Here is a 27,317-nt window from a genome sequence, read left to right as displayed (position 1 = left end):
TGCTCTGCCTCCTCGGAGGGGCGGAGGTGCCCGCGCTCGAGTCCCCGGGCAGAGCACCATCGATGAGGCACCCCCGCCCAGCGCTCTGGAGAGATTCACCGTCGGCAAGGCGAGTGCCAGGGTTGGATGGAGGACAACAGATCTCTGAGAACTGCGGTCGGGTTGCAATGGCCACCAGCAGGACGGGCAGGTGGGTGCACAGCCCGCACCGTGACGCTCCGGAACGCCGGCAGCCTTTCTCTCTGCCCACCTCCGGGCACCCACGGGAGCCACACTGTGGACACGGGGGACATGTGGAGGGGCCACGGGCTGACCCCCACGGGTGGGCAGGGAGGAGGCCCGGCTGCTCCTGACTCTGCTGGGGCTCTGTGGGCAGTGTCGGGGCCCTGCTCTGCACATCCGGGAGCAGGCGGCAGAGCCGCTCTGGGGCTCCCGCTGTCCTGTGGACTTCACAAGGGCGGGGGGGGGGGCTGGGTGGATAGTCTGTGCGGCCGGTGGACCAGAAAGGGTCCCTCACACGAGTGCTCACACACATGTGCCGGTGGTGGGTGGGCAGGCGGGTGTGTGCCAGGAGGCAGTTCTGTCTTCGCTGGCACGTGGCACAGCAACCACAGCCAGGACCCTCCAGAGGGGTCGGTTCACTCCAAAGACCCGGTGTCGCCACAGACCACCTGTGAGGGGCCTCCGGCCAGTGCCACAGACAGTGGAGGACCCCGCTGACCCCAGGAGGAGTGAGGGGGAGGACGCTGACCCCAGGAGGAGTGTGGGGGACCCCGCTGACCCCAGGAGGAGTGCGGGGGAGGACGCTGACCCCAGGAGGAGTGTGGGGGACCCCGCTGACCCCAGGAGGAGTGTGGGGGACCCCGCTGACCCCAGGAGGAGTGCGGGGGAGGACGCTGACCCCAGGAGGAGTGTGGGGGACCCCGCTGACCCCAGGAGGAGTGCGGGGGAGGACGCTGACCCCAGGAGGAGTGTGGGGGACCCCGCTGACCCCAGGAGGAGTGCGGGGGAGGACGCTGACCCCAGGAGGAGTGCGGGGGAGGACGCTGACCCCAGGAGGAGTGTGGGGGAGGACGCTGACCCCAGGAGGAGTGCGGGGACCCCGCTGACCCCAGGAGGAGTGCGGGGGAGGACGCTGACCCCAGGAGGAGTGCGGGGACCCCGCTGACCCCAGGAGGAGTGCGGAGGAGGACGCTGACCCCAGGAGGAGTGCGGGGGAGGACGCTGACCCCAGGAGGAGTGCGGGGGAGGACGCTGACCCCAGGAGGAGTGCGGGGACCCCGCTGACCCCAGGAGGAGTGCGGGGGAGGACGCTGACCCCAGGAGGAGTGCAGGGGAGGACGCTGACCCCAGGAGGAGTGTGGGGGACCCCGCTGACCCCAGGAGGAGTGCAGGGGAGGACGCTGACCCCAGGAGGAGTGTGGGGGAGGACGCTGACCCCAGGAGGAGTGCGGGGGAGGACGCTGACCCCAGGAGGAGTGCGGGGACCCCGCTGACCCCAGGAGGAGTGCGGAGGAGGACGCTGACCCCAGGAGGAGTGTGGGGGAGGACGCTGACCCCAGGAGGAGTGCGGGGGAGGACGCTGACCCCAGGAGGAGTGCAGGGGAGGACGCTGACCCCAGGAGGAGTGCGGGGACCCCGCTGACCCCAGGAGGAGTGCGGGGGAGGACGCTGACCCCAGGAGGAGTGCGGGGGAGGACGCTGACCCCAGGAGGAGTGCGGGGGAGGACGCTGACCCCAGGAGGAGTGCGGGGGAGGACGCTGACCCCAGGAGGAGTGCGGGGGAAGACGCTGACCCCAGGAGGAGTGCGGGGGAGGACGCTGACCCCAGGAGGAGTGTGGGGGAGGACGCTGACCCCAGGAGGAGTGTGGGGACCCCACTGACCCCAGGAGGAGTGCGGGGGAGGACGCTGACCCCAGGAGGAGGGTGGAGACCCTTGCTGACCTCTAGACTTTCAAAGAAGGACTCGAGGCCACCCCCATGGGAAGTTTTGGTCAGCAGCAGAGATGGAGCAAGATGGCGCAGACCTGCCCCGCCTCCAGCTCCCAGGGTGGGCCTGGCGGGAGGAATAGGCGGAAGCCCCGGTCTCCACTCGGCCTCCAGCACAGACGGCCCACGAGCCCTGGGCCAGGAGGTCCCGCCCGCCCTGCCGCTCTGCCAGGCGAGCGTGGGCGGTGCCCAGCGCGGCTCCGGAGAGGCCGGCTCATCTCGTCTGCGCGGCACCGAGCTGGGCACCAGCCGTTTGCAACCCAATGGACTTTCTAAGCAAGCCGAACCGTTTCGGGGACTCAAACAGCTTTCCAACCTGAAGTACAAGGAGAAAAGCAGATTCGGGGCAATTATTTGCCACTACTCATTCTGTTTTGTGAAATTTAACCCAAGAATAAGTTAATGAGCCTTTGGCCAACACTTCCCGGGTGTTCCGAAGATCTCGGGGCCGCAGCCTGGCCCGGCCAGGGTGCAAGGACTTTGAAGGGACAAGGCAGGACTCCCCAGAGAGTCCTGGGCACATCTCCTGGGGTACAGAAGGCAGCGAGCGGGGTATAATTTTATCCTTTAGAAAACATGCCATTTCAGTGAAAATGGGAATATTTCAGGTTTTAACCTGGAAGGTAAATATCTATTATTTAAAACACGAAGTTCATTTCAAGAAAAGAAATTTAAAGTCCTCACACTTCCTGGCGCGCGGGCCTTCTGCCTCTGGCACGTTATAGTATCTGTCAGAATGGTCTTCGTAAAGTCACCTGACATATCACTGACTTCCCCACTTCCACCTAGCTAAACAAAATGCATTATTCCATTTTCCAGGTGTAAGAGCTGCCGAGTTTCCTGTGCATTAAATGTTTGTTTTTAGCCCCTGTGCTGACCTCAGCACTTGCACAGCGAGATGACAGACTGGGGCGAATTTACTCACTGCGCCTTAACGGGGGGCTGGGGCCCCGGGGAGGGGGGCGCCAGCCCACGGAGCCCGAGACGGAGGGGACTCGCTTGCCTTTTAACTGGGCCCCGTGACACCCAAATTAAGCAAAGGACATGTTGGTGACATTCCCACTCCACAACCCATGTGTAGCTGCAGGAACCGGTTTAAAAGGAATTACTCATCGAAAACCCAGAAGTTAGATCTGCCCCCAGAAAGGTCTGCAGTGAGGGGAACCCGGTTCACACACCACTTCCAATTTTTCTCATGGTGTTGGGGATCAAACCTAGGGTTGTTTTTGCTATTTTGTAACTCAGTTTTCTTTCCCTGCTGAAATAACTGAAGAGATTGTGTCACGTCGACAATGTGTCAGCCCCAAATCTTGGCTGCAGACAACGGCAGGAGAAGGGACTGTCCCACCCTCCCAGACGGGAAGGCTGCCTCTCATCGGGGCTGCTTCCCCATCCCGAAGCAAGGAGCCTGCAGCCCCGCCCCCCCCAGGGGGGCGGGGCGGCAAGGCTATAGCTGGGGGCCTGGCCTGCCCCACCTTCCACCCCACAACTGGCTCAAGCCCCAGGCGGGGGCAAGTCCCAGCTGAGCAACTCCAGGGAGGGGAGGGGGCACCACAGTGGCTTCACCAAGAGCCCCAGGCACTGTGCTGGTGGCTTGCACAGAGCTGCCAGCACTGGCGAAGCGGCCTGGTTGTGGGCACACGCAGGCTGCAGGGGTGGCCGGCAAGGGCAGGCCACTCACACCGCACCTTCCACAGAACCCGGAGGACACCAAACAGGGTTTGCAATGCCCTCCGCCGTGTCCTGCCCCTCACGGTCTAGGTAACCTACATACCACACACCCACCCGCTGAGTCCTTACACCCTGCCCCCGTCAGGAACCCCGGCTCCTCTGAAGGAGGGCGCATGACACAAGGTGAGCCACCAGGACTCTCGTGCAAGAGGCAAACGACGGGGCCCTCATACACCGCACTCCCGGCACCCCACGGAGGCCTCAGGAAGCACACAACCGAGTGAATTCTGGACGCAATGGCTGCAGAGAACGCGCTCCCTAGCTCTCAGCGTTGCCTGTGCACGTGCTGGCCCCTGTGCATGAGCGTGTCTGTGCAGATGCATGCACACACGTACATATGTGTACTGTGTGTACACGTGTTAGGATATGCGCCTGTGCGCATTTACAGCGGTGTATGTCTATACACCTTGCTGTGCACCTAAGTGTGCACACACGCTGACTGGCACGTATCCATGAGTGTGTGTGCATGCGTGAGCATTCTTATGAGTGGTGTAAGTATACACCTGTAACTTGACAAGTACAAATGTGCATGCTTGGAAGGTATGAATTTGGCGTTGTGCGTGTGTGTGCGTGCCTGTGCATGTGAGGAATAAGCTACTAGCAATGCCAAACTTACGCTATAAAGCGTCACCTTAATTCTGAGCATCCTACCCGAGCAAGGATTACTGTATCAGTGACCTATACACTGCTTACACACATAGACAAAACTGGCTCTATCTACGACTGTCTAACAAACCCAGAGGGCGGCTCGTGCTGCCAGCTCACGTGTGGTCTCCTGCAGGGGCTCGAGGACACACCGAGAGCACGGACAACGCAATGCCAAGAAGACACCACATGTCCGGAAACTCCCCACGCGGGGGCAACACAGCCACACGAGGCAGTGGGTGGACACGGCCCTTGCGGAGAGGGCCGGCCCCACCCCGGGCAGCAGGCTGGCACCCCGGCATCACGGTGCCATTCCTTGATGACGGTCCTGGCACGCGCTTCAAGGGGTATTTGAAAACTTTTAGGGTGGCCAGCAATGGGGACACAGCTTCCGGCCAGCCTGGGCCCCCAAAGGCCTCCGGGCATCAGCATCCCTGCCTGCCGGGGTGAGCAGCGGGAGGAAGAGCCCCTGCCGGACGTGTCCTGAAAGGGTGGGGGCCGCTATCCAGGCGCCCAGGTCAGCAGGGACAGTGGACGCCACGCCACACCCTGAGGCCGCTGAACAAAGCCAGGGGTGCTGTTTGAACAAGGGCTCCCAGCTGCCACAGGCCCGTGACTCTAACCGCCTCTGGGGGCCGGAAAGACGCTACTAGAATGGGAGAACAACATGGATGAAAGAGCCCGACTCCAAGGCCAGGGCAGAGCGCCACCTCTGAGCACGGCCAGCCTCAGTTCTGGTGTCTCCATCGCGACCTACCGGGCACCTGAAGCCTCCACATCAAGCAACCCCACCAGAGCGGCCCCGCCCTGCTCCAGTCCCCCCAGGCCCTCCTGGCCCTCGGCACCCCCCCCCCCCCCGCTTCGTCCCGCACAATCCAGTGAGTTCCACTCACACTGGGCCCCGCTGGGCCCCTGCCCACTGTGTAAGGAACAAGGCACAAACGACACACCCAAACCCCCGTGGGGAGCTGACTGCCGGCTGGGCGTTCGTGTTTCAGTGACTGTGAATTATTCACACAGCTCCGCCTCTGTGTGGCAGGCAGATGCTATCAGACATCGTTTTGGGGACTGGTAACCAGAGCCGAGTTCCGTGACCCCTGGACAGAGAGCATCCCCACGCAGGGCAGGGAGACCCCCAAAGCAGGCCTACCGGGAGAGGGACGGCCCTAACTCCTCCCCGGTCCACCTCTGGTCACGGATGGCTCAGGTGAGTCCTTCACAATCCTCCGCGTTCCCAAGAATAAGGCCAGGCGGACACCAAGACCCTGTACTACGGGAAGCCCTGCAGCCGCGCGCCCGTCTGGACCAAGGGGGACCTTCCGCCTCCCAGAGGGCCGGGGGAGGGTCGCTGAGGACAGCCTCGCCCCGACACCTGTCCCCAGGAGCGGAGGCCCTCACAGAGCGGAGACGGTCATCGCCTTCTTCCTCTTGCCTCTCGGGCAGGGCCCAGACTTCTCCATTCCACAGATGGCCAGCTTTCATTGTATGGACAAACTTCATGCCACAGGAAAACGGGATGCTGGCTGTGGCAAAGACACCGGGGTGTTTACTGTGCAGAAGCTCCAACGAGGGGATCTGAACGGCCTGACACAGGGGCTGTGGCCTCGCTCGCTCGCTCTCTCGGCCCCAGTGAACGTTCACCCGCAACGACGAAAAGAAGGGTGAGGGCAGGGTGGCACAACCGCCCCCAACGGCGAGCAGAGGGTGGGGGTGGGAGGGGAGGGGCTGTGCGGAAATAACTGGGAGCACAGGGTGGAACTTTGTGGTTTCAGCGCCTTCTCGGCAACCCGGAACTTTCTATTTTTGCATGTCTTATAATTATGTGTAATTCTATTTTTACCCAGTGTTGTGGTCCACCATCCAAAAAAGAAAACAAACCCCCAACCCCTACTTCTCAGCTTCTAAGCTCAGCCGGCACCGACACACGTTCGCCGCACCAACGCTAGGAGGCCCCTCGCCTCTCACCTCGCGTGCGGAGTGCGGCAGACGCTGGGGTTTTCTCTCAGGAGAGCGCTTTCTTTTTCCTTTAAAGGGGGGGTGGGTGGGGGACAGGGGCCTGTTCTGCTGAAATGCCACTAGCTTGGCCACTGTGCTGCCCTCCGCCAATGTTCACCATTCTATTTTAACTTGGTGGTACCGGGGCCTGCTCGCTGGCAAGTGCTCTAGTGCTTGGTCATGAACGACTTGAATTATTTTTGTTTTAGTCTGTTTTCTCAGTTTCCCCTGGAGTTGGCCTCAGACCCCCCCCCCATAGCTGGGATTTCACGCATGAGGTACCCATGCCTTGAAATAATTTTTAAGACATTTTAAGTGACCCTTCCAAGTTTCATAACCCCTCTACCATGTCTGGTTTTCCTCAGGTGTTGTCTGCACTGGCACGTGGATGCCCCCCATGCCCCGGACGCCCCCCACCCCCATGCCCCGGACCCCGGGACAGCGGCTCTCGAGCTGTGCTCTTTGGGCACAGGAGTGCGGCTGAGCGGCACCTGCCCCGCACACTCAGTGTGCGTGGGCAGTGGACGTGAGCTTGTTAAAACGTGAAGGCCTTCCACACGCAGCACCCCCTGTATCCTCCAGGCAACAGCTCCCAGCCCGAGGACCCCACCTTGCAGCCCAGCACCGACACCCTGGGCTCCCCAGGCAGGGCCCTTGCCAGCCCCCTCTGCTGTGATTGGGCGCGTGGCCATCACTTCCCCACTGCTGGTTCTGATGCCTCCCCCGTCAGCGGACTTATTTTCTCTGCTATTTAATATCTTTTCCACTCAGCAATAATGTGCTTTCATCCAGCGAAGCCCATAGCGGGAAAGGGGAGGGCGTAAGTACCTGTAGTTATTTAAAGGCAGGCATTACCCAGCCTTTCCACCTGGAAGGTAGAAACTTAAAATGTCAAGCGGGCTGCTGTGTGCTGATGTGTCTCCTGCATTTTCCCACATCAAGCAGCTAACAAAGTAGGTATTAATTGGCATCAAGTACACAGACCACAAATATCACCCGAATATCATCCGCGGTGCTGCTAAAGTGCTCCCTTCCGCACCTCGCCCAGCGGACTCCGTGCGGCTGATTGTTGCGTTGGCACACGGCCATTTGTCTCTGTGGCCTCCTGCCCTTTCAAGCTTTTTATTTACCTAAGTGGAATAAAATAAAAACACAGGGTGCCCCGCTGGCTCGCATCGGTCTCTAAATAACGGGGCTGGGCACCGGTTTTGTGATGTTGGGGTGCTTTGGGGGGTGGGGAAGGCTCTCGACAGCACGGCGTGGCGGGGCCCCGACCAGCAAGCCAGCGGACCTCTCTGCGGCCGGCAGGCTGGAAGCGCAAGAGGTGAAGGGCACGGTGCAGGGACAGCGATGGCTCTCGCGTCCTCATCCGGGGGGAGAAGGGATGGGGCGGCCCCCCACTGGGCAGTACCTGACGGGAGGTAGGTACGGTGCGCCTCTCTTGAAATGCTAAGGGGACAGGGTGACTTCATCAGAGCTGGGCCACACCTGGAGAGCCCCCAGGGACCGCTGCCATGCCACCGGCGGCTGACACCACAGGGCAGGCACTGCACTGAACTGCCGCGTGACAGGGAGAGGCGGCCCGCGCTGCCCGGGCAGAGGCTCCAAGGAGGGCGGGCACACTCAGAACCACCACACCGGGAGCCCGGTGTGCGGTGCGGGTGCGAGGTCGCCGCTCTGGGCAAAGGATCGGGCGATTACAGGCGTGGGGACTGCGTGGCCCGCCGGGCAAGCCCACCCCCCCGTGGCACCCACTGACGAAGCCCCCACGTGGGTCCCTCTGCGTTCCCGTGGCCCGGCCACCCTGGGGGGAACTGTGCTCTTGAGTTTTGTGCAGTGCACTCTGCCTTTGGTAGCTCCAGTTGACAATGGGTTTCGTGGATGGAACCCCGTCTTTAGTCGAGAAACCTCTGTCTTGAACAAACAATCAGCAGACTCCGTACCTGTACTTTACATATACGTGCTATCTGGCTAACTAACTGAGAGGTCCTCTTTGTGGTCTTCTTGTTTTTCACTCAGGTCCTCATGCTTGCCACCTAGGGGGTCCACACTTAAAAACACCCCCTGGCCTGCCTTTCCTTTCGTTATCTCCCAGAGAGCTAAAGATAGCTCCCACTTCCTGCCCGGGGCAGGATCGGTGCTCCCAGGTCTCCTGCTTAGCTAGGGTTGTGGGCAGGGTGACCACACCCAGCCTGGTTAGTGGGGGGGGGGGGGGCTCCTGCTAACATTTCCCCTGAAACCTGAACCCACCTACTATCCACCTCTGGAGTAGCTGGGATCAGAGCACTGAGCCACCACACCCGCCTTGCCTTTGTTTTTAATCAGAAGCAAACTCTGGTGCTTGACTGGGCGTCAGCAAGGCCTGAGCAGAGCCGGTGGGCACAGCAGACCCCGTCCGTACCTGCACGATGGGGTGTCCTCCTGCCGACGCCTTCACAGCCCCCCGGCTGCCCTCCGTCTCGTAGTGAGCCCTGTGGTGGGACTTGGGCTGCACCTCGATCCGCAGCTCATAGGGGCCCGAGTGCGGCGGCAGCTGCCAGTCCAGGGCGGGCAGAGACGGGCTGCAAGGGAAGGGAGGAGCGGTGAGCACCCTGGAGCCCGGGGCGGGGCCGGCAGTCCACCCTCCCCGCCCCGCAGACCTTCCCCACCCCAGAGGGGACAGCTCCACACAAGGGGGGGCCCCGCCTCGGGCCTGCCGCGGGCCGGGTGACCAGCAGACGTGGGGAGGGAGGGGGAAGGGAGACTGAGCCGTCACCGGGTCCCGGAGTGGGCGCGCGCGGAGTCACCTCCGTGGAGACCTCGCCATCACACCTGGGGGCCCCCTGCCCACCCGGCACGCGAGAGGGCCCGCGGCGGCGGCGGCGCCTGGGGCAGCCTCGTCTGCAGAGCGGCCCCGTGGCAGGCTCCCCGGGCCCCCCCCCCCCCGCCTGAGCGCCCCACCACAGGCCACAGCCTCACAGCCGGGCCTGAGGGCCGCTTCCTGCCTGCGGCCATCGGCCTCGCACACCCGGGCGGCAGAGGAGAGCAGAGGAGTGGAGGAAGGGCAGGGAGGGAGGGAGCCCCGGCGCTGGGCAGACTCCCCACCGCCGGGCCGGAGGGAGCTGGGGAACACGGGCACGGCGGAGAGGCCAGACCCCGCCGGCACCACAGCCCGGGGCGCTGGGGGCCCCTGCGGCCACCTCACATAGATCGGGTCTGTGGGTCTACACCGTGCAACCCTCTCTGGCTATAAACGGAAAAGGAAACAAATACTCAATTCATAATCCAAGGATCTGGGTTCCGCCTAACTCTGAGGAAATTCTAAAAATGAAAGGCAGTGAGAGGCAGAGACACGCAGAGACACGCGCGATGGAGACGGAGATATTCACAGAGAGACAGACAGACAGAGACAGGCTGCTGGAGGACGGCGGGAGGAGGCGGCGGAGGGGCGGGGGGCATCTCAGCCTGGGGAAGGCTGCTGGGTTGCCTAGGGCCGCAGTGTCTCGGCTCTGCACCTGACTATTACACAAGCATAGTTCTGTGTGAACAATTCCCTCCCCAGCCACTTTACAACGTGCAGCACGGCACTCACAAATCCGAAGTACGAACAGTCTACAGAGTAAGTGTTGTCACGGACAATGAGGGTGAGGGTTCCAGCTGAAATCTGCCCCACCAATCTAATCTGCCAGCAGGGCAGACATGCCGGCTGCTACTGGCTGTGAGGGAGGGCCAGGCTGAGGGGCACCGGGAGCCCTCGGCCCACGCTCCCTCCGGTCTGAGGCAAATGGGTGGCCACAGTGATTCTGCTGCCCACGGCAGAGCCCTGGAGGCCTGTGCTGACAAACCCGCCCGGCTAGCTGATGGGAGCTAGTGCTTCAAGCACGCCTTCAACTCAAGTCTGTCTGTCCATCCACCCGTCCATCTACCATCCACCCACTTATTCATTTATCTTAATGTTTGTGCAGGTCTGGGGTTCAAACTCAGGCACTGTCCCTGACCTTCTCTCGCTCGAGGCTAGTGCTCTACCACTTGAGCCACACCTCCACTTTTGGCTTTTTTGGTAGTTTATTGGAGGTAAGAGTCTCCTAGAATCTCCTACCTGGACTGGCCCCGAACTGCGATCCTCGGCTCTCCAGCCTCCTGAGTAGCTAGGAGTGTGGGCATGGGCCACCGCGTCCGGCCCAACTCCATCTTTTGAGAAGCCATATTCAATGCAACCCAGAGAAGAGCTGGCGAGGTGAGTTGCACCACGGAGCCATTTGAAGTTAAAAATCTCCTCTCATGTGCCACTGTCCAGAGACGTTATTACAGCCAGGTATGGCTAAGGAAGTGTCGCACATAAACAGGGGCATATCTTCACAAAACAAAGAACGTAATTTAGTATCCTCTCATCTTTTTTTTAAAAGAAAGGTCCCATGTTTGAACGTTTTAACATACTGCTCACAAATGGTTTAATCAAAGCCTCGCATGTTACCAAACAAAGAGTTACTGCTCTGCTGTGTTGCTCCCAATCTGCTGCTATGATAAATGCCAGTGATAAGAAACCCACATAGGCCAGGCACTGGAGGCTCACGCCTGCCATCCTAGCGACTCAGGAGGCTGAGGTCTGAGGATCGTCGCAATTTGAAGCTGGCCCAGGCAACAAAGTCTGTGAGACTCTGATCTCCAACTAATCACAAAAACCCAGAAGTTGAGCTGTGTCTTAAAGGGTAGAGCACTAGCCTTGAGCACCAAAGCTCAAGGACAGCGGCCAGCCTCAGAGTTCAAGCCCTAGGACCAGCATAAAATAAAACAAAGCAAAAAAAAAAAAAGACAGAACCCATGCAATTGAATCAGGGCTTGCATCAGTGACCCCTCCTTTGCAAAGGCTCCCGGGTCAATTGTGAGCATTTGGGCCCTGAGGAATGAGCTCCTGTTTCCTGGGGATGGTGACTGGTCACAACATGAGCCTGCTACATTTTCATCTTTGCCCAAACGCTAAAGGATTCCCCCGGAAATGGCTTCCTGCCCACTGTCTGCATCTTCACCCAAGGTTTAAACACAAGCCACACGAACGCAAAGGAAGTACGTGGACAACAGTAAGTAAAACTACTTATCTGCCAGCAGTACCAGCGCTGGAAGCACCAACCCTCTGAGCCTCTGAGTACCACTTGGATTCTTTCTTGAGTGCTATGGAAGAGCCCGGCCATTACCAGAGGGCCGAGACCCAACGTCCGTCCTGATCCTGCCCGGACACAACCCCCGTGGTTAGTGCCGTGGTTAGTGCTCTCTAGGAAGGTCCCCAACGAAGAGCTGTAGCTGGGGGGTGGGTGGGGGGCAGAGGGCCTCATATACGTCACGTGATGGAGCAACGTCCTGAGACAATACAAATTAAACACGTGTGCACCTCGAGAGGAAGGCAGCGTTGGGCGATGCTGCCGGCTGAAGCCGCGATGACTTTGGACACCCTGAACGCCTTTCCTCCCTGGGGGGCCGCAGCAGGACCAAGCGGAGCCCTCTCCTGCCCCTAGCTCAGCCCCGACGCCCCTCCGCTTAACCCAACCGTCCCTGGCTGGCTTCGGGCAGATCGCGTCTTTCCTGTGCTTTTGCCTGGAAAGTTTCACAAAGCTCTTCCTCCGTTCCATGGGTCCGGGGGCCTTGGGGGGCCCGGGGCCGCAGTGCCCACGGCCTCTGTGCTGCGGGGCCTCACGCCAGGTGCCGAGGGAGACGGACCGCTTCCCGTGGAAGCGGGAAGTGCCACCTGCCACAGGGTCGAGGTGTGTGGGCGTGGTGCGGGTGGAGGGAAGCCACCAGCGGGGTCACGGTGTCATTTCCCACGAGAATGGGCTCCTCCTGACTGCCCGGGGCGTGTGAAGATGCTGCCGGCCTAGCACACGAGTCTGGACTTCACCTACACACCGGCTTCCACACCCGAAGCCACGGGGCTCCGGCTCCCTGCGTGCCGCCTGCGGTCGGAGCAGCGTCTCCTGACGCGGATGGCGCGGAGCCCAGGCCCGCGCCCCGCACAGGGCTCCATCTGCGGTGTGTGAACCATCACTTCCCAGGGAACGCAGCCACGAAACACGGGCCTCGTCAAGGACCACGCTGGATGCCACAGCCCCGACAGACGTGCGTACACCACTTGGCCAAGCCCCAGACCTGCACCCGTCCGAAGGAAGAGTGGGTAACAGGGCATCGGGGAGCCCTGTGACAGCTCAAGGGCCATCGTCAAAACCCAGATGGGGGAGCGACGTGCCTGGCAACCCCAAAGGAAGAAACAGAAGGGAGCCAAGTGTGCAGGTAGCTGACATCAGCCAACTGCAGCCACTGATCCCCCTTCTCCCCCCCGAGGCCCGGCTCCAAGGACCACTGAGCAAACCAGGTCCCGGGACTCCCAACACCTGACGAGATGAGGTGAGACCAGGGTGTCGGCATAGGCTACTTCCCATCGTGAAGAGACGTGAGGAAGCATTTAGAGTGAAGATGTAGGGTGCCAATGCCCGTGCCTAGGCAGAGCCCCTGGATACGCTGGGGTCTCCGAGCGGGAAGAGGGGGGCGGCAGCGCCTGCTCAGGGGACTCCCGTCTGGGGTCTGACCCGAGGGCCCCTCGTCTGGAGGACTGGCACTGCGGGGAGCTGCCCGAAGGGCTGCACCCTGAGAGGGTTATTCTGCGGAGGGCCCCACCCACAGGTGTAGACAGGAGGATGCTGTGTGGACGTGTGGGAGGAGGAAGGGGGGGCCAGCTCAGCGTGCCGCGGAGCCTCCTGCCACGCGGAAGACCCCGGCCCTGGGCCGCCTGGAACCTGCAGCGGGATTCGCCTTCCGGGGCCCTCCACGCGCCCGCAGTTCCGGAAGCAGGCAGGGTCCAGAGAGCTGAGGAGCCTTCCTTCCGGGGCTCCCCCTCTGACCAGGGACGAGGACACGTCCACCCTGAGGAGGAGCCGGCTCCCACTCCCCGGCCCCCGCCACGCCCGGCTGGGGAAGGGGCAGCAGAGAGGGAGACAGAAGCATTTCCGGGTCGCGTTCCTGTGGGAAATGAGCCGGGCGACCCCCTCCCCACCCTCCGCCCGCCAGGGAGCAGATCGCGCTGAGCACCGGCCTTTCCCCAGCCCCTCAGTGGTCACGGCTGATCTACAGTGAAATTCAAGAGTGAGCCTGCTGGAGGCCACACTGACTGTGGATTACAGAAACTGAAAACAGAACCAAAACAAACAGAAAGAAAGACCAGAAACCCCACGTCACAACGCCACGTAAGTAAATACAAGACATACCCGGCACTCCCGCGTCGGGGCGCCGGGGCAGCAACTGCCCCAGCTCCGGAGGCCTGCTCAGCCTGCCGGCTCACGCTGACTTACAGGGAGGCCAGGACAGCATCAGCAAGCCAGGGGACCTGCCTGGAGGAGGCTCCTTCAGCGTGGGGGACAGCGCAGGGCCCCCGCCCCCCCAGGAGGCTCCTTCAGCGTGGGGGGACAGCGCAGGGGCCCCCCAGGAGGCTCCTTCAGCGTGGGGGACAGCGCAGGGCCCCCCCAGGAGGCTCCTTCAGCATGGGGGACAGCGCAGGGGCCCCCACAGGAGGCTCCTTCAGCGTGGGGGGACAGCACAGGGCCCCCGCCCCCCCAGGAGGCTCCTTCAGCGTGGGGGGACAGCGCAGGGGCCCCCCAGGAGGCTCCTTCAGCGTGGGGGACAGCGCAGGGCCCCCCCAGGAGGCTCCTTCAGCGTGGGGGGGACAGCGCAGGAGGAGGCAGGGAGCCCGCTGCGGGAATTCTCCAGCCCAAATCCAGGACGGGAATGGGAGTCGGGCCTTCCTTCCGGGGGCACCCTAGCCGCCCTGCTGGCTGCCTGGTGCTGCGTGTCCTGGGGAAGCCTGGTCACTCCGCCTCCTGGTGAAATAACCTCATGTTTCGTCTCTGCTGCGGTTTCCAGGGCAGCCGTTAATGGGTCCATGGAAACAAAGCACAGGGACCAGGAAACGTATTTTGAGGTGGAACCCAGCAGTGGGGAACAGCTGAGCTTCAGCCCCGGATGGCCGGGTGGGGTGATGGGCATCATGTGCTCCCTCTGTTTGTGTTCCCTGGGGCATGGATGGCACCGCCCCTCACAGAGGCCCTGTGACCGAGAGATAACGTCCGCAGGACCACAGGCCACGAGGCCACTGCCAGAGCACGCAGCAAGCGTGCGTTCCGGGGCGACGTCACGGGCAGCCGGGGTGGGCGGACGGGGGCTCGTGAGCCACCCAAAACACCAGAGTTCCCGAGGACACCAGTGAAGAACCCAAGGGGGGTGGCGGGCGGGAACAGAGTCTACATTTAAAAGCATCGGGCCATTTTTCTTGGCCCAGCTTGGCAGGAAGTCCCCCCACCCTTACCCCCAGCACCTCAGAAGAGGATGGGTTTGGAGGAAGGGCCAATTGCGAGGGGACCGGGTCACAATGAAGTGACTGGGGTGGTCCGGGCCCCGTAGGTCTAGGGTCTTTGTAAAAAGGGGCATGGATACAAACGGACAGAAGGACGAGGGCATTGGCAAGCTGGACACAGGGCCTCGGGAGAAACCCTGGGTCCTGCGCCGGGCGGCCCCCCCACACCGGCACACAGGCTTAGCGGAATCCTCACCGCTTCCCCCAAACCCTTCCTGTCTGCTGCTCTAAATGGGTTTGAGGAGACCTTTGGTCCCTTCGTCTCAAGAATCCAGTCAAATCCATGAGGACTGGCAATCACCTAAATGTCACAAGAAATACACGTCACAGAGCACGCCACCCAGGCCACATGCCCACGAGGGTCAGTGTGAAACATCCCTGGCTTTAAATAAAACCACAGCATCACAGGCACATACCCTTCTTACATTTTTAAAATGTCCCCCTATGGACTTTTAGACCGTGGTGCCCGTCCTGCGACTTTAGAGATAATGCTTGAATTGCCAGCTGCGCCAACCTCGCAGGACTGAGAAACTCGGGGCAGAGGGAGAATGCAAGGTGTGGGTCGGGAAGGGCCAGGCTTTCCCACTGGGGCTAGTCCTGGCCCAGGAGCCCCCACCCCGCCCTCACCCCGAGCCAGGGTGCCAGCAAGGCCCAGCAGGGGACGGCCCTGGGAGAAGGGGTGGCTTCCCTGACGGCGGCCTCCCTGCTTCTGCATCGGTGGGCGCGGGCCGCCGAAGTCCCGTCCTGCCCCGGTCACACCTTGGGCTGGCCGGAAGAGGACGGGGCCGGAAGAGTCAAAGCAAAACGGGGGGCAGTCGGGCGTGGGCTGCCATGGTTGCACGTGGAGGTGTTCCCTGAGAGTCAGGGTGGTCTCAGCCCGGGGACGCGGGCCCGCCCCGATGTGACGTGACCCCGCTGGCCCCAACAGAACTTTTCACGTCTCAAATCAAGATCCTGGAGCGGGACGCCGCGTGCCAGGGTCACAAGAGGCCTCCCTGCTGCCAAGGCTATTCGTTAAAAACAAGAACACTGGGCTGGTTAAATGCGCCCGCGTGCATGAGAGCGGCCATGCATTCTGTTAAGAAGCAAAACCAACAACCTGAGAGGGGGCTAGGAACACACATTCGAGCTCCCAGCCAGCGTGCACGCTCACACGCCTGACTGCCAGCGTGCACACTCAAGCTCCTTGCTCCCTGACTGCCAGTGTGCACACCTGAGCTCCTTGCTCCCTGACTGCCAGCGTGCACACCCGAGCTCCCTGACTGCCAGTGTGCACACTCATGCCCTGACTGCCAGCGTGCACACCCGAGCTCCCTGACTGCCAGCGTGCACACCCGAGCTCCCTGACTGCCAGCGTGCACACCCGAGCTCCCTGACTGCCAGCGTGCACACTCATGCCCTGACTGCCAGCATGCACACTCAAGCTCCCTGACTGCCAGTGTGCACACTCAAGCTCCCTGACTGCCAGCGTGCACACTCAAGCTCCCTGACTGCCAGCGTGCACGTCCGAGCTCCCTGACTGCCAGCGTGCACACCCGAGCTCCCTGACTGCCAGCATGCACACTCGAGCTCCCTGACTGCCAGTGTGCACACTCAAGCTCCCTGACTGCCAGCGTGCACACTCAAGCTCCCTGACTGCCAGCGTGCACGCCCGAGCTCCCTGACTGCCAGCGTGCACACCCGAGCTCCCTGACTGCCAGCGTGCACACCCGAGCTCCCTGACTGCCAGCGTGCACACTCAGGCTCCCTGACTGCCAGCGTGCACGCCCGAGCTCCCTGACTGCCAGCGTGCACACTCAGTCTCCCTGAATGCCAGCGTGCACACCCGAGCTCCCTGACTGCCAGTGTGCACACCCGAGCTCCCTGACTGCCAGCGTGCACACTCAAGCTCCCTGACTGCCAGTGTGCACACCCGAGCTCCCTGACTGCCAGTGTGCACACCAGGGCTCCCTGACTGCCAGCATGCACACTCAAGCTCCCTGACTGCCAGCGTGCACACTCAGGCTCCCTGACTGCCAGCGTGCACACCAGGGCTCCCTGACTGCCAGCGTGCACACCCGAGCTCCCTGACTGCCAGCGTGCACACCCGAGCTCCCTGACTGCCAGCGTGCACACCCGAGCTCCCTGACTGCCAGCGTGCACACCCGAGCTCCCTGACTGCCAGTGTGCACACCCGAGCTCCCTGACTGCCAGCGTGCACACCAGGGCTCCCTGACTGCCAGCGTGCACACCCGAGCTCCCTGACTGCCAGCGTGCACACCTGAGCTCCCTGACTGCCAGCGTGCACACCAGGGCTCCCTGACTGCCAGCGTGCACACCAGGGCTCCCTGACTGCCAGCGTGCACACTAGGGCTCCCTGACTGCCAGCGTGCACACCAGGGCTCCCTGACTGCCAGCGTGCACACCCGAGCTCCCTGACTGCCAGCGTGCACACTCAAGCTCCTTGCTCCCTGACTGCCAGCGTGCACACCCGAGCTCCCTGACTGCCAGCGTGCACGCCCGAGCTCCCTGACTGCCAGCGTGCATGTGCCTCTCTCCCAGGAGGAAAGGGAAATGGGCACGCAGGCTGCTCTGGGGGGCTGTTGAGTTAAAGTCCCATCTGCACCCTGCACGGTGACAGCAATTAAGGTGCAGAAAGGAAGTGGTGAGCAGCCAGCAAAGCGCGTGTGAGAGGGGCAGTCTCTGCGCGTGGGTTTACTAGGAACACAGCCGTGCGCACGTGTGGCCACGCTGACAGGCAGGCCTGTGTCCCCAGGGCGCACCCATGGCGGCCCAGCAGCCCGGGAGCCTGGCCCTCCGGAAGGAACCAGGGCCTCTGCTGCTGCTCAAGCTCAGCGCGGCATCTCGGGCTGGTGTTGGGGCAGCCTGGACCCAGCCCACCGCTTTCGGAGAGGGAACACGGCACGGACACATAGACTCTGAGGAGATGAAGCGGACGGGGGGCGGCCAGGGCCCCCGGGGCCTCCACAAACCACTGTCTGCAAGGTCCGGCAGGTGCCCGCCCCCCCGGAGCCCCCCACCCCGCGGGGTGGCCCGCCCGGGACGTCCCCAGCCCTGCCCACGCGCGCTTACCTCAGGTAGGACGCGGCGGACAGCGACGTGGGCTTGGCCCACTGGTAGGGGGCCTGGGGCACCGACAGGTACTGCTCGCAGAAGCTGCCCTTGCGCAGGTGCTGGAAGGCGAAGTCCTCGGGCGGGAAGTCGGAGGCGGGCGGGGTGGCGCCCAGGTCGTCGCCCGCCGGCTCCACCTTGAGCGCCACGGAAGGCGCGTGCTCCAGGGCCGTCTTGCGGGACTTGACGGGGACGCCGTCCGCCAGGTCCAGGCTGCCGTCGGTGGTGAGGGCGTTGATGGCCGCCACGATGGCCGAGCTGGTGTACTGGGTGGTGTTGCTGAGCCAGGTGTCCTCCGTCACGCTGACGCGGGGGGAGCCCTGCGGCGAGGGCGTGGGCGAGGGGTGGGGCGAGCCGGGGGCCCGGCCGCCGTTGAGGCAGTACTTGCGCTTGTTGCAGGGGGACGCGGGCCTGGAGCCGCGGGCCCCCAGCCAGCTCTCCTCGGTGACGCTGGCCCGGGGCGAGGTGGACGGCGAATGGCGGGGAGAGCCCAGCAGGTGGCAGGCGCCCAGGCCGCGGGGAAAGGCTTCCTCCTGGTCTGTGGTTTTCGGGGACACGCAGGGGGACTGCCAGGGGGAGGTCTGGGGCGAGGCGTAGGGGTAGGAGTAGTTGGACTCGTAGGAGGAGGCCTCCGAGTTGCAGCTGCGGGAGGAGAGGCTGCTGGCGGGGCTCAGGCAGGACGGGTCTCGGTAGGCCTCCAGGCCGGGCAGGGGCAGCGTGGCGGTGGACGGAGAGCGTCTGCAGCTGGGGAGCACGTCCTCCACGTCCACGTCGTGGAAGAAGGGGCCGCCGCCGTGGTGCAGGCCCAGGTAGGAGGTGATCTCGATACGGGGGCTCTCGAGGGCCGGAGCCCCGTTGGGCCGGCTGCCGCCGGAAGACAGAAAGTACCCGGAGGGCCCACTGTCCACGGCGCCTCCGTACCCCGAAGGGTGGCCGGCGGGAGGGACGGCCGGGGCGCCGGGGGCGGAGGTCTGGAGGTCATGGCAGGGCGCCGGCAGGGAGGCGTGTGCCGCCGGAAGAGGCAGGGTGGAGCCGACGGTGGGGGGTGCGTAGCTGTAGTGTTCTGGAAGGGGAAAAAGAAGACGGAGTGAGGACGGGGGGGGGGGGGGCCGAACCGCACAAACCCACGCGCTCACGGAACACGAGGCCCGGCACGCCCCAAGGCCCCCCGCCACCCTTCCTGCCCCTAGGGAGTGGCCTCGGAGAACGTCCTGGGTCCAGGCTGCTCCATAGCCTTCCGCCCGCCTCAGCCCAAGACCCTGGACACCCCCAGACTCCTCCGCGCCGGCACAGGAGCCCCCGCCGGATGCCCCTCTCGAGAGGTGTAACCCTGTGGCTACTACCTTCCACTCTTCACTCAACAGTCTTGACTTCAAGCCCAACCCAACACCTGGGCCACCTGCTCCTGTGCATTTTTGTCTCTTTAAGAAATATCAAGTCATGCATGGGCGGCTCCCACCTGTAATCCCAGCTACTCAGGAGCCTGAGATCTGAGGATCACAGTTCAAAGCCAGCCTGAACAGGAAAGTCTGCGAGACTCTTAACTCCAATGAACCACCAGAAAATCAGAAGTGGAGCTGTGGCTCAAAGTAGTAGAGCCCTAGCCTTGAGATGAAGAAAGAGCTCTGAGACGGCGCTCAGTCCCCAGAGTTCAAGCCCGGTGACAAAAAATATAGCGAGCAAGCAAGATCGATCTAATATTGTGTGCTCATTCTTTGGCCAATAGGAACCAAGTTCCAAACTCACAGCTGTCTTGATAGCCTCACACAGGAAGGGGGTTCAATCTAGCTGGGGGGGGGGGGGCTGAAAGGACAGTGATTGAAAGGACAACCCGAGCTATACAAGGAGCTCCCGTCTCCCAAAAGCGAGCAGGTGCTCACTTTGTTTCCATGGGCAGATGGTGGGTGATGGACAGACGGATGAAAAGGCAGGTAGATGAATGGTAGATGTGTGGATGGGTGGTGGGTGGGTAGTGGATGTTGGCGAAAGGACTGAGTGACGTGTAGACAGATGGAGAGGTGTTCCCGACGCAGGGACTTGGACATTTTCATCCATTTTAAGAAGGTATGACTGCCAAGGTGCTCTCACCACCAACTACCCACCTCAAGGATGGAATAAAGACGGGGGTCCCGGGGTCCCCTCAGGGCCACCGAGGCAGGCTCACACCCCAGAAGTCTATCTTCTAGAACACAACCAAACACGATGCTGATGCCTGGCTAGGTTTAAGAATTACTGTGTGCCCGTGACACTGCAATAACTGTCTTTCAGAAGTCGTTGTTGTCATGATTAGCAATCTGACCAGGAGAGTCATGCTTCTGGATTTCAGGTTTGAAAGGCTTCCATCAGCCTCTTGGAGCCTCTTGTAATGTGCCTAGAGATGAGAGTTTCCAGGTCTCTAAATAATGAAAACCAGAACGTGGAAATTCTAGATCCATCTCCTGGCTTAGGTGCTCTGGCTGGAAGGTATTTTATTCAAGGACAGCCCTGCTGTGTCCTGGTTGAGGAGCCAATGAGGACAAATTCCAGAAAGCAGGCATCTCAAGCCCTACTCTGTTTTCTAACCGGCCTGGGCCAGCACCCAGCTAAGCTGATTTCCCAAGGCAGCTTCCGTGTGGCAGGCAGCCTTTCCCCATCTCCACTATGGTAAAGTTCTTCTGTCCATTCAAAATCCCCACATGGCAACGTTGCTTGTGATTCCCAAGTGACCATTCTTCTCGAGGCCAGATAGGGCCCACTGTGGGCCTCCCAGGCAGAAACGCCACGGTGCTCTGGGAATGTGAGCTGAGACAAGAAGAAGGGAAGAGAGGGGTGTCGGAGGAACCAGACGTGCCCCGAGGTAGAAGTGGGTCATCCAAGTAAGCTGGGCCAGACCCTCCGGCGGACCTTGGGAGTCCTTGCCACAGCCCCCAGGCCCTGGCCATGACATCCCCCGTTAAGAAAAGAAGCTGGGATCTGATGTTGACGGTTAGATGAGAGCTTCTGAGCGTCACCTAGAAAGCCCCTCCCGGGAGTTGAAGGTGGCGGGCTCTAAGCCCGGCTGTGTACTGCTCTGATGGCCCCTGCTGACTACCTGAGGCCAGGGGGCTGCCAAGACCATGGCATGTCACAGCTGCCAGTGCCCCAGCCCTCCCTGAGGTCCACGCCCAGCCTCTGGTCACAGATAGGCCCCGGGGTGGCCTCTGGGGATGCAGGCGTTGTGCCACGTGTCAAGGACCCTGGCCCAGGGGGACCAGAGGCTCTGGGCACAAGCCAGGCCTGAGTACCCCTGGCCAGGGGGTGAGCAGCCGCCTGGCACCCCAGGGAGGTGGGCAGCAGTCAGCCCAGGGCCAGCCCCAGACACGCAGCCTGTGCTCAGTGCCTCTCATCTGCCGGCTTCGCCAAAAGCTATCTAAAGATCGATCTGTGCAAAAAAGACTCTTTCCAGCCACCAACATGTTCTGTTGTCACGCGCAGATGACAGGCACGGGGGGGGGGGGGAAGTGTGGAGGTCTCGCGCCTGGCTGACCCTGCACCCTGGCAGACGCGAGGCTTGAGGCTGGGGACGGGCGGTCCGTCTCCGGGAGGCGTCAGCCAGGCCTTCGCTGGCTCGGCTGGAGCCGGGGCGAGAGGGAGAGGCCTGGACCGTGGAGGTGTTGCCGGGCGTCCACTGGCGGGCGCCCGGTGAGCTGAACGCTGACCGTGGGAGGGGCGTCACGCATTGACAGGGTGGGATTCTTAGTCACTAGAGTCCAGCCAACAGTTTCACTACAGTTGGACCATTCTTCCAAGGCCGGCTACAGAAACGCCTGCCACCCCGAGCTCGGGGTGGACACCAGGCTTCGCCCCGAACCTGCGCCTCCCCGGGGCCTCCTGATCCGCTGTGGAGGGGCACGCCTCTGCCGGGCACGTGTCTCCACTCAGTCAGAAGAGCGCGCTGCGCTTGAGCCCCGTGGGGGGTGGGAAAGTCCGTGGAAGGGTTTGTTCTCGACTAGCTCCTGGCAACGGGCAACACCCACCTGGGCCGCCTGGAAGGCCCAGGCCCTGCCCCGGGTGCGGGAGCAGTGGCGGGGCCCGGCTCCTCTGCCTTGGCGCGGGAGGCCTGCGGTGACGGCTGGGGGCTGGCGGGGAGGGGGGCCAGCCCGCCCAGCGGCTGTGTTGTCTTCCGTGGGGTTGTCCTGGGGATGGGGTTTCTGCAGGAAGTGTCTGGGTCCAGGAAGGGCAATGAGGGAGAAGGGGCCACCATTGGATCGCTCACCCTCCACCCGGATGTGGAGGGTGAGCCAGCGGCCAGCACACCCCAGGAGGCCCCTATCTGAACGGACCATTCACCAGGGAAAAGAAGAACACATAAAACCTTTATTTAATTCTTTTTTTTTTTTAAAGAGCCACTGGGCACTGGTAACTCATGTTTATCATCTTAGCTGATTAGGAGGTTGAGACCTGAGGATCACAGTCCAAAGCCAGCCACGGCAGGAAAGCCTGAGACTCTTAGGTCCGATTAAGCACCAAAAAAAAGCAGGAAGTGGCGCTGTGGCTCAAATGGCTGAGTGCCAGCCTTGAGCAAACACAGCTCAAGGACAGCGCTCAGGGCCTGAGTTCAAGCCCCAGAACTGGCACAAAAAAAAAACAAAAATAAACAAGTAAACAGAAAATAACTTTCCTTAGACAAAGTACAGGCTGAAAGCCCAAGTTCTGGCCCTGCCTGAGCCCCAGCCACGGAGATCTAAGACCGCCCGTCCCCCGGCCCACCAGGAGCTGCCTCCCTCCCTTCCAGGCGGCTGGGCGAGGGGCGGGGGCCTCCTCCGTCAGGTCACTCCACCGCACACAGCCTTCTCCGCGGGAGCGGGAGGCCAGTCTGGAGGACACAGGAGCATTTCAGGCCTCAACTGACCGCCGCAAACTCAACGCGCCCCTGTGGCCTCATCCTCTGGAGCTGCACGATGTCCTTTCTGAACCATAAGAAAAGGAGCCCACTGGGCCTCCTGAAACATGCATCAGTGAGCACGCCACTGCCCGTGCCTGTCTCAGGGCTCTGGCCTGGCCCGGGGGCGGGGGGGGGGGTAGATGCACTCTGTGGGTTCCCTGCGTCAGACAGCCCATGCCCACTGCCCATCAGATCTCCCCAGCATGCTTCACCATCTGCACCACTATCAGATCTCACTGTGGACTGAAAAGCCGCGGCAAATGACTTTCATCTTTCACTTAAAGAACACTCCCTCCCCTCTGTCCAGCCGCGGGACACGAAGCCACAAATAGAATGGAAGGAGCCTGCCAGCAGGCCCAGTCCAAATGGCTGTTCACTGCAGTGTCCACAGGCACCACAGACTGGGCCACGGGCAGCCCACAAGTCTGCACGCTTCGGGACAAAACGACACACAACAATGCAGCAAGTGCAGAAGGCCTGCTGTGGGTAGCTGCCAGTGTAACCCATTGGGGAGGCCGGGGATCTAGTCAGCCATGGTGTGACAGACAGCAGCAGGTTCTGAGGCACAGTCAGGTCCCCTGGAGAGAGATTCGCAGCACTGGGAACCGGGCTTCCTGCCACGGCAACAAGTAGAAAGACCAGCGCAGCAAACAAGCCCCAACCGCCCATCCGCAGTCCTGCACTGGCCAGTCCAGCCCCAGGACCTCACCCCCCAAAGACCTGTAGGCACACCTCCCCGGCTTCAGGCACTGTCTGGAGGCTTCCCTCAGAGGGGCTCTGGCTTCACGCTGGCATGCACTAGCCCAGGTCTTCCTCTGAAAACAGCATGCAGAATGATCACATCTGCTCACACAGACATGCCCGCCTTGATTAAAACATCTGTGGCACTTGGGGGCAGCCAGACTGCTCCGAGGAAAAGCTGGAATGTTTCCCCACACCTGAGAGAACACAGGGTCCCCCTGGGGTCGAGGCCTGCCCTCCTGGGAGGCTCCTGCCTGGGGGACTGTACAGGGGCTGCTCCCCACCTCCGCCGGGGGAGAACTCATTCCTCTGCTGCAAATGGACTGAGAATGCACATGCTTCCAGATCCCAGGGCAGCCATGTCCCTTTCCACACTCGAGCCACCATGGAGCCACAGAGCTCAGAACAGGGGGGCAGGGGGGAGAGCTGTCTGGGCCCGGGCCCAGGCCCAGGCCCTGGGCAGCATCCACCTGAGCTGCCGGGGTGACAGTGCTCCACGTTCAGGCCAAAAGAACTTAGAAAACAGGGGCCCTGGGGCAGGAAGTGGCGTGCCCGCCTTCCAGCTTCAAGCAAAGCAGCGATTTCCTGAGCTCTAGAGAGAGCCCACAGCTCTGCCTTCTCCTCCTGGGTAGGGGACCCAGGCCTCTGGCTGACAGGTGGAGACAGGAAGATTTGGGGTCCCGAGAACAGGTTTTATTCCTGTCCCACCCTGGATCAGGCACTGGAGAAATTCTCTTTTTATTCTCTCAAGCCACTATTTGCAGCTGCTGAGCACTGTGCAAATAAAGAACCACGAGATACCTTCCTTCCCTCTAGAGAGCTGCGGGCCCCAGGGAGAGGAAGTGGTGGGTGTGCTGCTCCGCCCCTCGCCTCCCCACCCAGGCTGCGGCCAGGCCTGGTCTCCACTCAGTGGGCGCAGTGTCCCTTCACGCCCATCGGGCTGACGGGCCAGCTCCGGTGCTCAGGACTGACCTGGACACAGAGTGATGTCTTATGTTCAGTATAATCTACAAAACTCATGCCATTTCTATTTGTCATGAATCTCAGAGTTATCCAGTCACTTATAAATAGATTCATTCTAGAAATACAAAGCAGTGTAGTGTGCTAGTCATGATAATAAAGAGAGGCGCCTAAGTATCACAAAACATGGCTTCCTACATACCCATGCGCGTATGCACATATATAAAATGTCTTCCAGCAGCTTCCCTCTGACACCCTATAGAGGGGAAGTGCTCTAGCTCCCGCTCTCCTGCCTGAGCCTCCCTGTTCAGAGCTCTCTGCGCTGGGACCCTGCGGGCTTCGTGGTGTGCCAGTGGATACACACCTAGCAAGGGTGCTCCAAAGCCCGCCGGAGATCGCGTCCACCCAGGGAGCACTGTCCTGTGATCCCAGCCTGGGCTTCGCCGAGCCCGCAGCCTCACCTGCACCTGCTCTGCTTCAGATTCAAGCCGCCAGGAGAGATAGCCAGCAGGTGTGCTGGAGAATGAGTCCTAAACCCACCTGCCCCCCAAGGGTGAGGCTGCCCACTTCCTAGAGCCCCACCGAGCGTCCCTCAAGGGCTGGGGCCCAAACGCGCCTCTCCCGTCCCCTGCTCCAGATAAGCCAGGATTCTTAGGCCACACGTATGCTCTTCTCGGGAAGATCCTGGCAAGAGCTGGCCATGAGGAACTGCTGTGTCCAGCTGTGCACTTGGGGGCCACAGAGGTGGCTGCGGTACAGAGACACCCCCTCCCAGGACCTGCCTGCCCACCCTCAAGACTCACAGACCCTGGTCCTGGGGGGATGACCACCAAGTATGCGGCCCTCAAGGAGGCAAAGGATGAGAGCTGAACCCGCAGGGGGCTCCCCTCGGGTGGGTGGAGCCAGGGGGTCCTGGTCCCTGCTGCCCCCCATCCTCCTCCTCTCAGCAGGTTAACAGTTGGCCGCACTGGGCGCACAGGCCCATGCAGGGTACCCCAAAAGTGGTGAGGCCCTGCTCGATCCTCAGGAGCCCGGGGAGCGAGGGCCCCCAGAGCCCCCAGATCCAGCCAGCAGTTTTGAATCCCCAAGGATACAGAACCTCCCAAGAGAGGAGTTGGACAAAGAGCCAATGTGCCCTCGTAAGAGAGCCAGGCCACACTCTTGCGGGAGGCCACGGTGGACATGGTGAGGAGTCAGGAGTGGGGCTGAGACTGTCCTGCTTCGAAGCTTATTATAGGTTAGGGAAGGGGCCTGGCGCCGAGCCCGTCTCCTCTGAAACCAGCCTCCTCCAGGAAGAGTCTGGGAAGAGTGTCATCAATACCACAGCCACCAATCGGACCCTGGGCAGGAAAGGGGGCCTCCGGGGAGGCCTGAGGTGCCCACGCCGCCCTAGGTCTCTCTCCCACTGAGCCCTAAACCAGGCCACCGATCGACGGGCTCCCATCTGGTTGGAGCTTCCAGGAAGAACATGGTGTTGGGCCTCGGGAAGGCGGGCGGTGAGATGGACTCGGGGGCGCGAGGGGGCACCCCGCCCCGCCACGTGTCGGGGTTCTCGGAAATCTGGAGCTGACCAGACCGGCTGGGAAGGGAGGCAGCTGCACCCTTGGCTCTGTGCGGACCCCTGTCTGTGGCCTCTGGAGGTGGGCTGACCCGCTGTGGGCCGCAGTTGGAGTCTGGGGAAAGGCACACTGGTGCTGGCCCGACTGGAGGCTTCGCTTTTGACAGAGAAGAGAAGACAGACGGCCCGGCGGCACCGCAGGGCCAGGCCGGCCGGGTGTGGACTGAAACCCGACGCGCCGCGGCCCGAGGGGGCGGCCCGGGCCGGCGATCGGCGGCCTTCTCGGCCACCCCCCCCCCCACCCGCGGGCCGGCTCCGGGCAGGAGGCTTCCCGCCGCCCTTGGCAGCGCCGCCGACCACCTGTGCGGCGCGGGGCGGCGCGGGGACACCGAGCCGGGACACGGAGCCGGGACACGGCGCCGGGAGGGGCCGCCCGCGCGCGGCGCCCCGCGCCGCCCCGCTCCGCCCCGCGCCGCCCCGCAGGCCCGGGCGCCCGCCCGTCCACAGGTGGCCCCAGCCGGCCGCGGGGCCGGGGCGCGCGATCGGGGCGCGCGGGGCCGGAGCGCGCGGGGCCCGGGACGCGCGATCGCCCCCCCACCCCCCCACCCCCCCACCCCCGGTCCCCCGGCCGGACCCACCTGCGGCCGCGGCGCCCCCGCCGCTCTGGTCGAACTCGAAGAGGAAGTCGAAGTCGAACTCCGGGTCCTGCTCCAGCCCCGTCATGGCGGGGTCCCGCGGCGGCGGCGGTGCCCGGTGCCCGCCCGGCGCTCCGGCGCGTCCCCGCCGCCGCGTCCCGGGCGCCGCCGGCCCCCGCGCCCCGCCCGCCCCGCCCGCCCCGCCGCCCGGCCCCGCCCCGCCCCGGTGTTTCCGGGTTTACATAAACAACCGGCTCGCGCCCGCCGCTTCCGAGCTCCCCGGGAGCTCGGCGCCGGCCGCGGGCCCCCGGGCCGCCGCCCCCCGCGAGGACGGGGCGGAGACCCCCGGACCCTCCGGGCCGGGACGCGGCCGCGCGGCCGGGCGGGCTTCACCCTCGCGGAAGGGCGCGCCCGCGCCCCGAGTCCAGCCCACAAGTCTGGCTTTCAAAAAGGAAATAAAAGTTTAAACACGGCGATCGTCGGGAGCTGGCGCGCCGGGGCCCCTCCGGGGGCGGGGCGGGGCGCCGCGGAGCCCCGGGACCCGCGAGCGGACTCCCGGCCGCCCCGAGGGCCGGGCAGCGGGGCCTCCGCGCTCCCCGCGGCGCGCTTCCCTCGGCGCCCCGGCCCGGGCGCGGGGCCTCGCGGCGGATCCGCCCCGGCTCACGGGCGGCGGCCCC

At 62.8% G+C, this 27,317-nt stretch overlaps 1 protein-coding gene across 3 annotated transcripts in view; it reads right to left on the bottom strand.

Annotated features, from left to right (window-relative positions):
* Nfatc1 (nuclear factor of activated T cells 1) overlaps positions 1–27,317 on the bottom strand; it is a 101,705-nt gene that overhangs the window by 71,279 nt on the left and 3,109 nt on the right. For 2 of the 3 annotated variants that reach the window (XM_048363132.1, XM_048363134.1), the window contains exons 2-3: positions 17,805–18,906; positions 8,763–8,922 (exon numbers count right to left, since the gene is read on the bottom strand). In XM_048363132.1, the coding sequence (XP_048219089.1) occupies positions 8,763–8,922; positions 17,805–18,906 (1,262 nt within the window). Of the gene's footprint in view, positions 1–8,762; positions 8,923–17,804; positions 18,907–26,643; positions 26,796–27,317 lie in introns of those variants that run through there. The other variant, XM_048363133.1, reaches the window with a different exon arrangement.

Source organism: Perognathus longimembris, chromosome 15 (assembly GCF_023159225.1).
Source record: "Perognathus longimembris pacificus isolate PPM17 chromosome 15, ASM2315922v1, whole genome shotgun sequence".
NCBI lineage: Eukaryota > Metazoa > Chordata > Mammalia > Rodentia > Heteromyidae > Perognathus > Perognathus longimembris.
The sequence above is the reverse complement of the archived record's forward strand: the minus strand, read 5'-3'. Positions and strand labels throughout refer to the sequence as shown.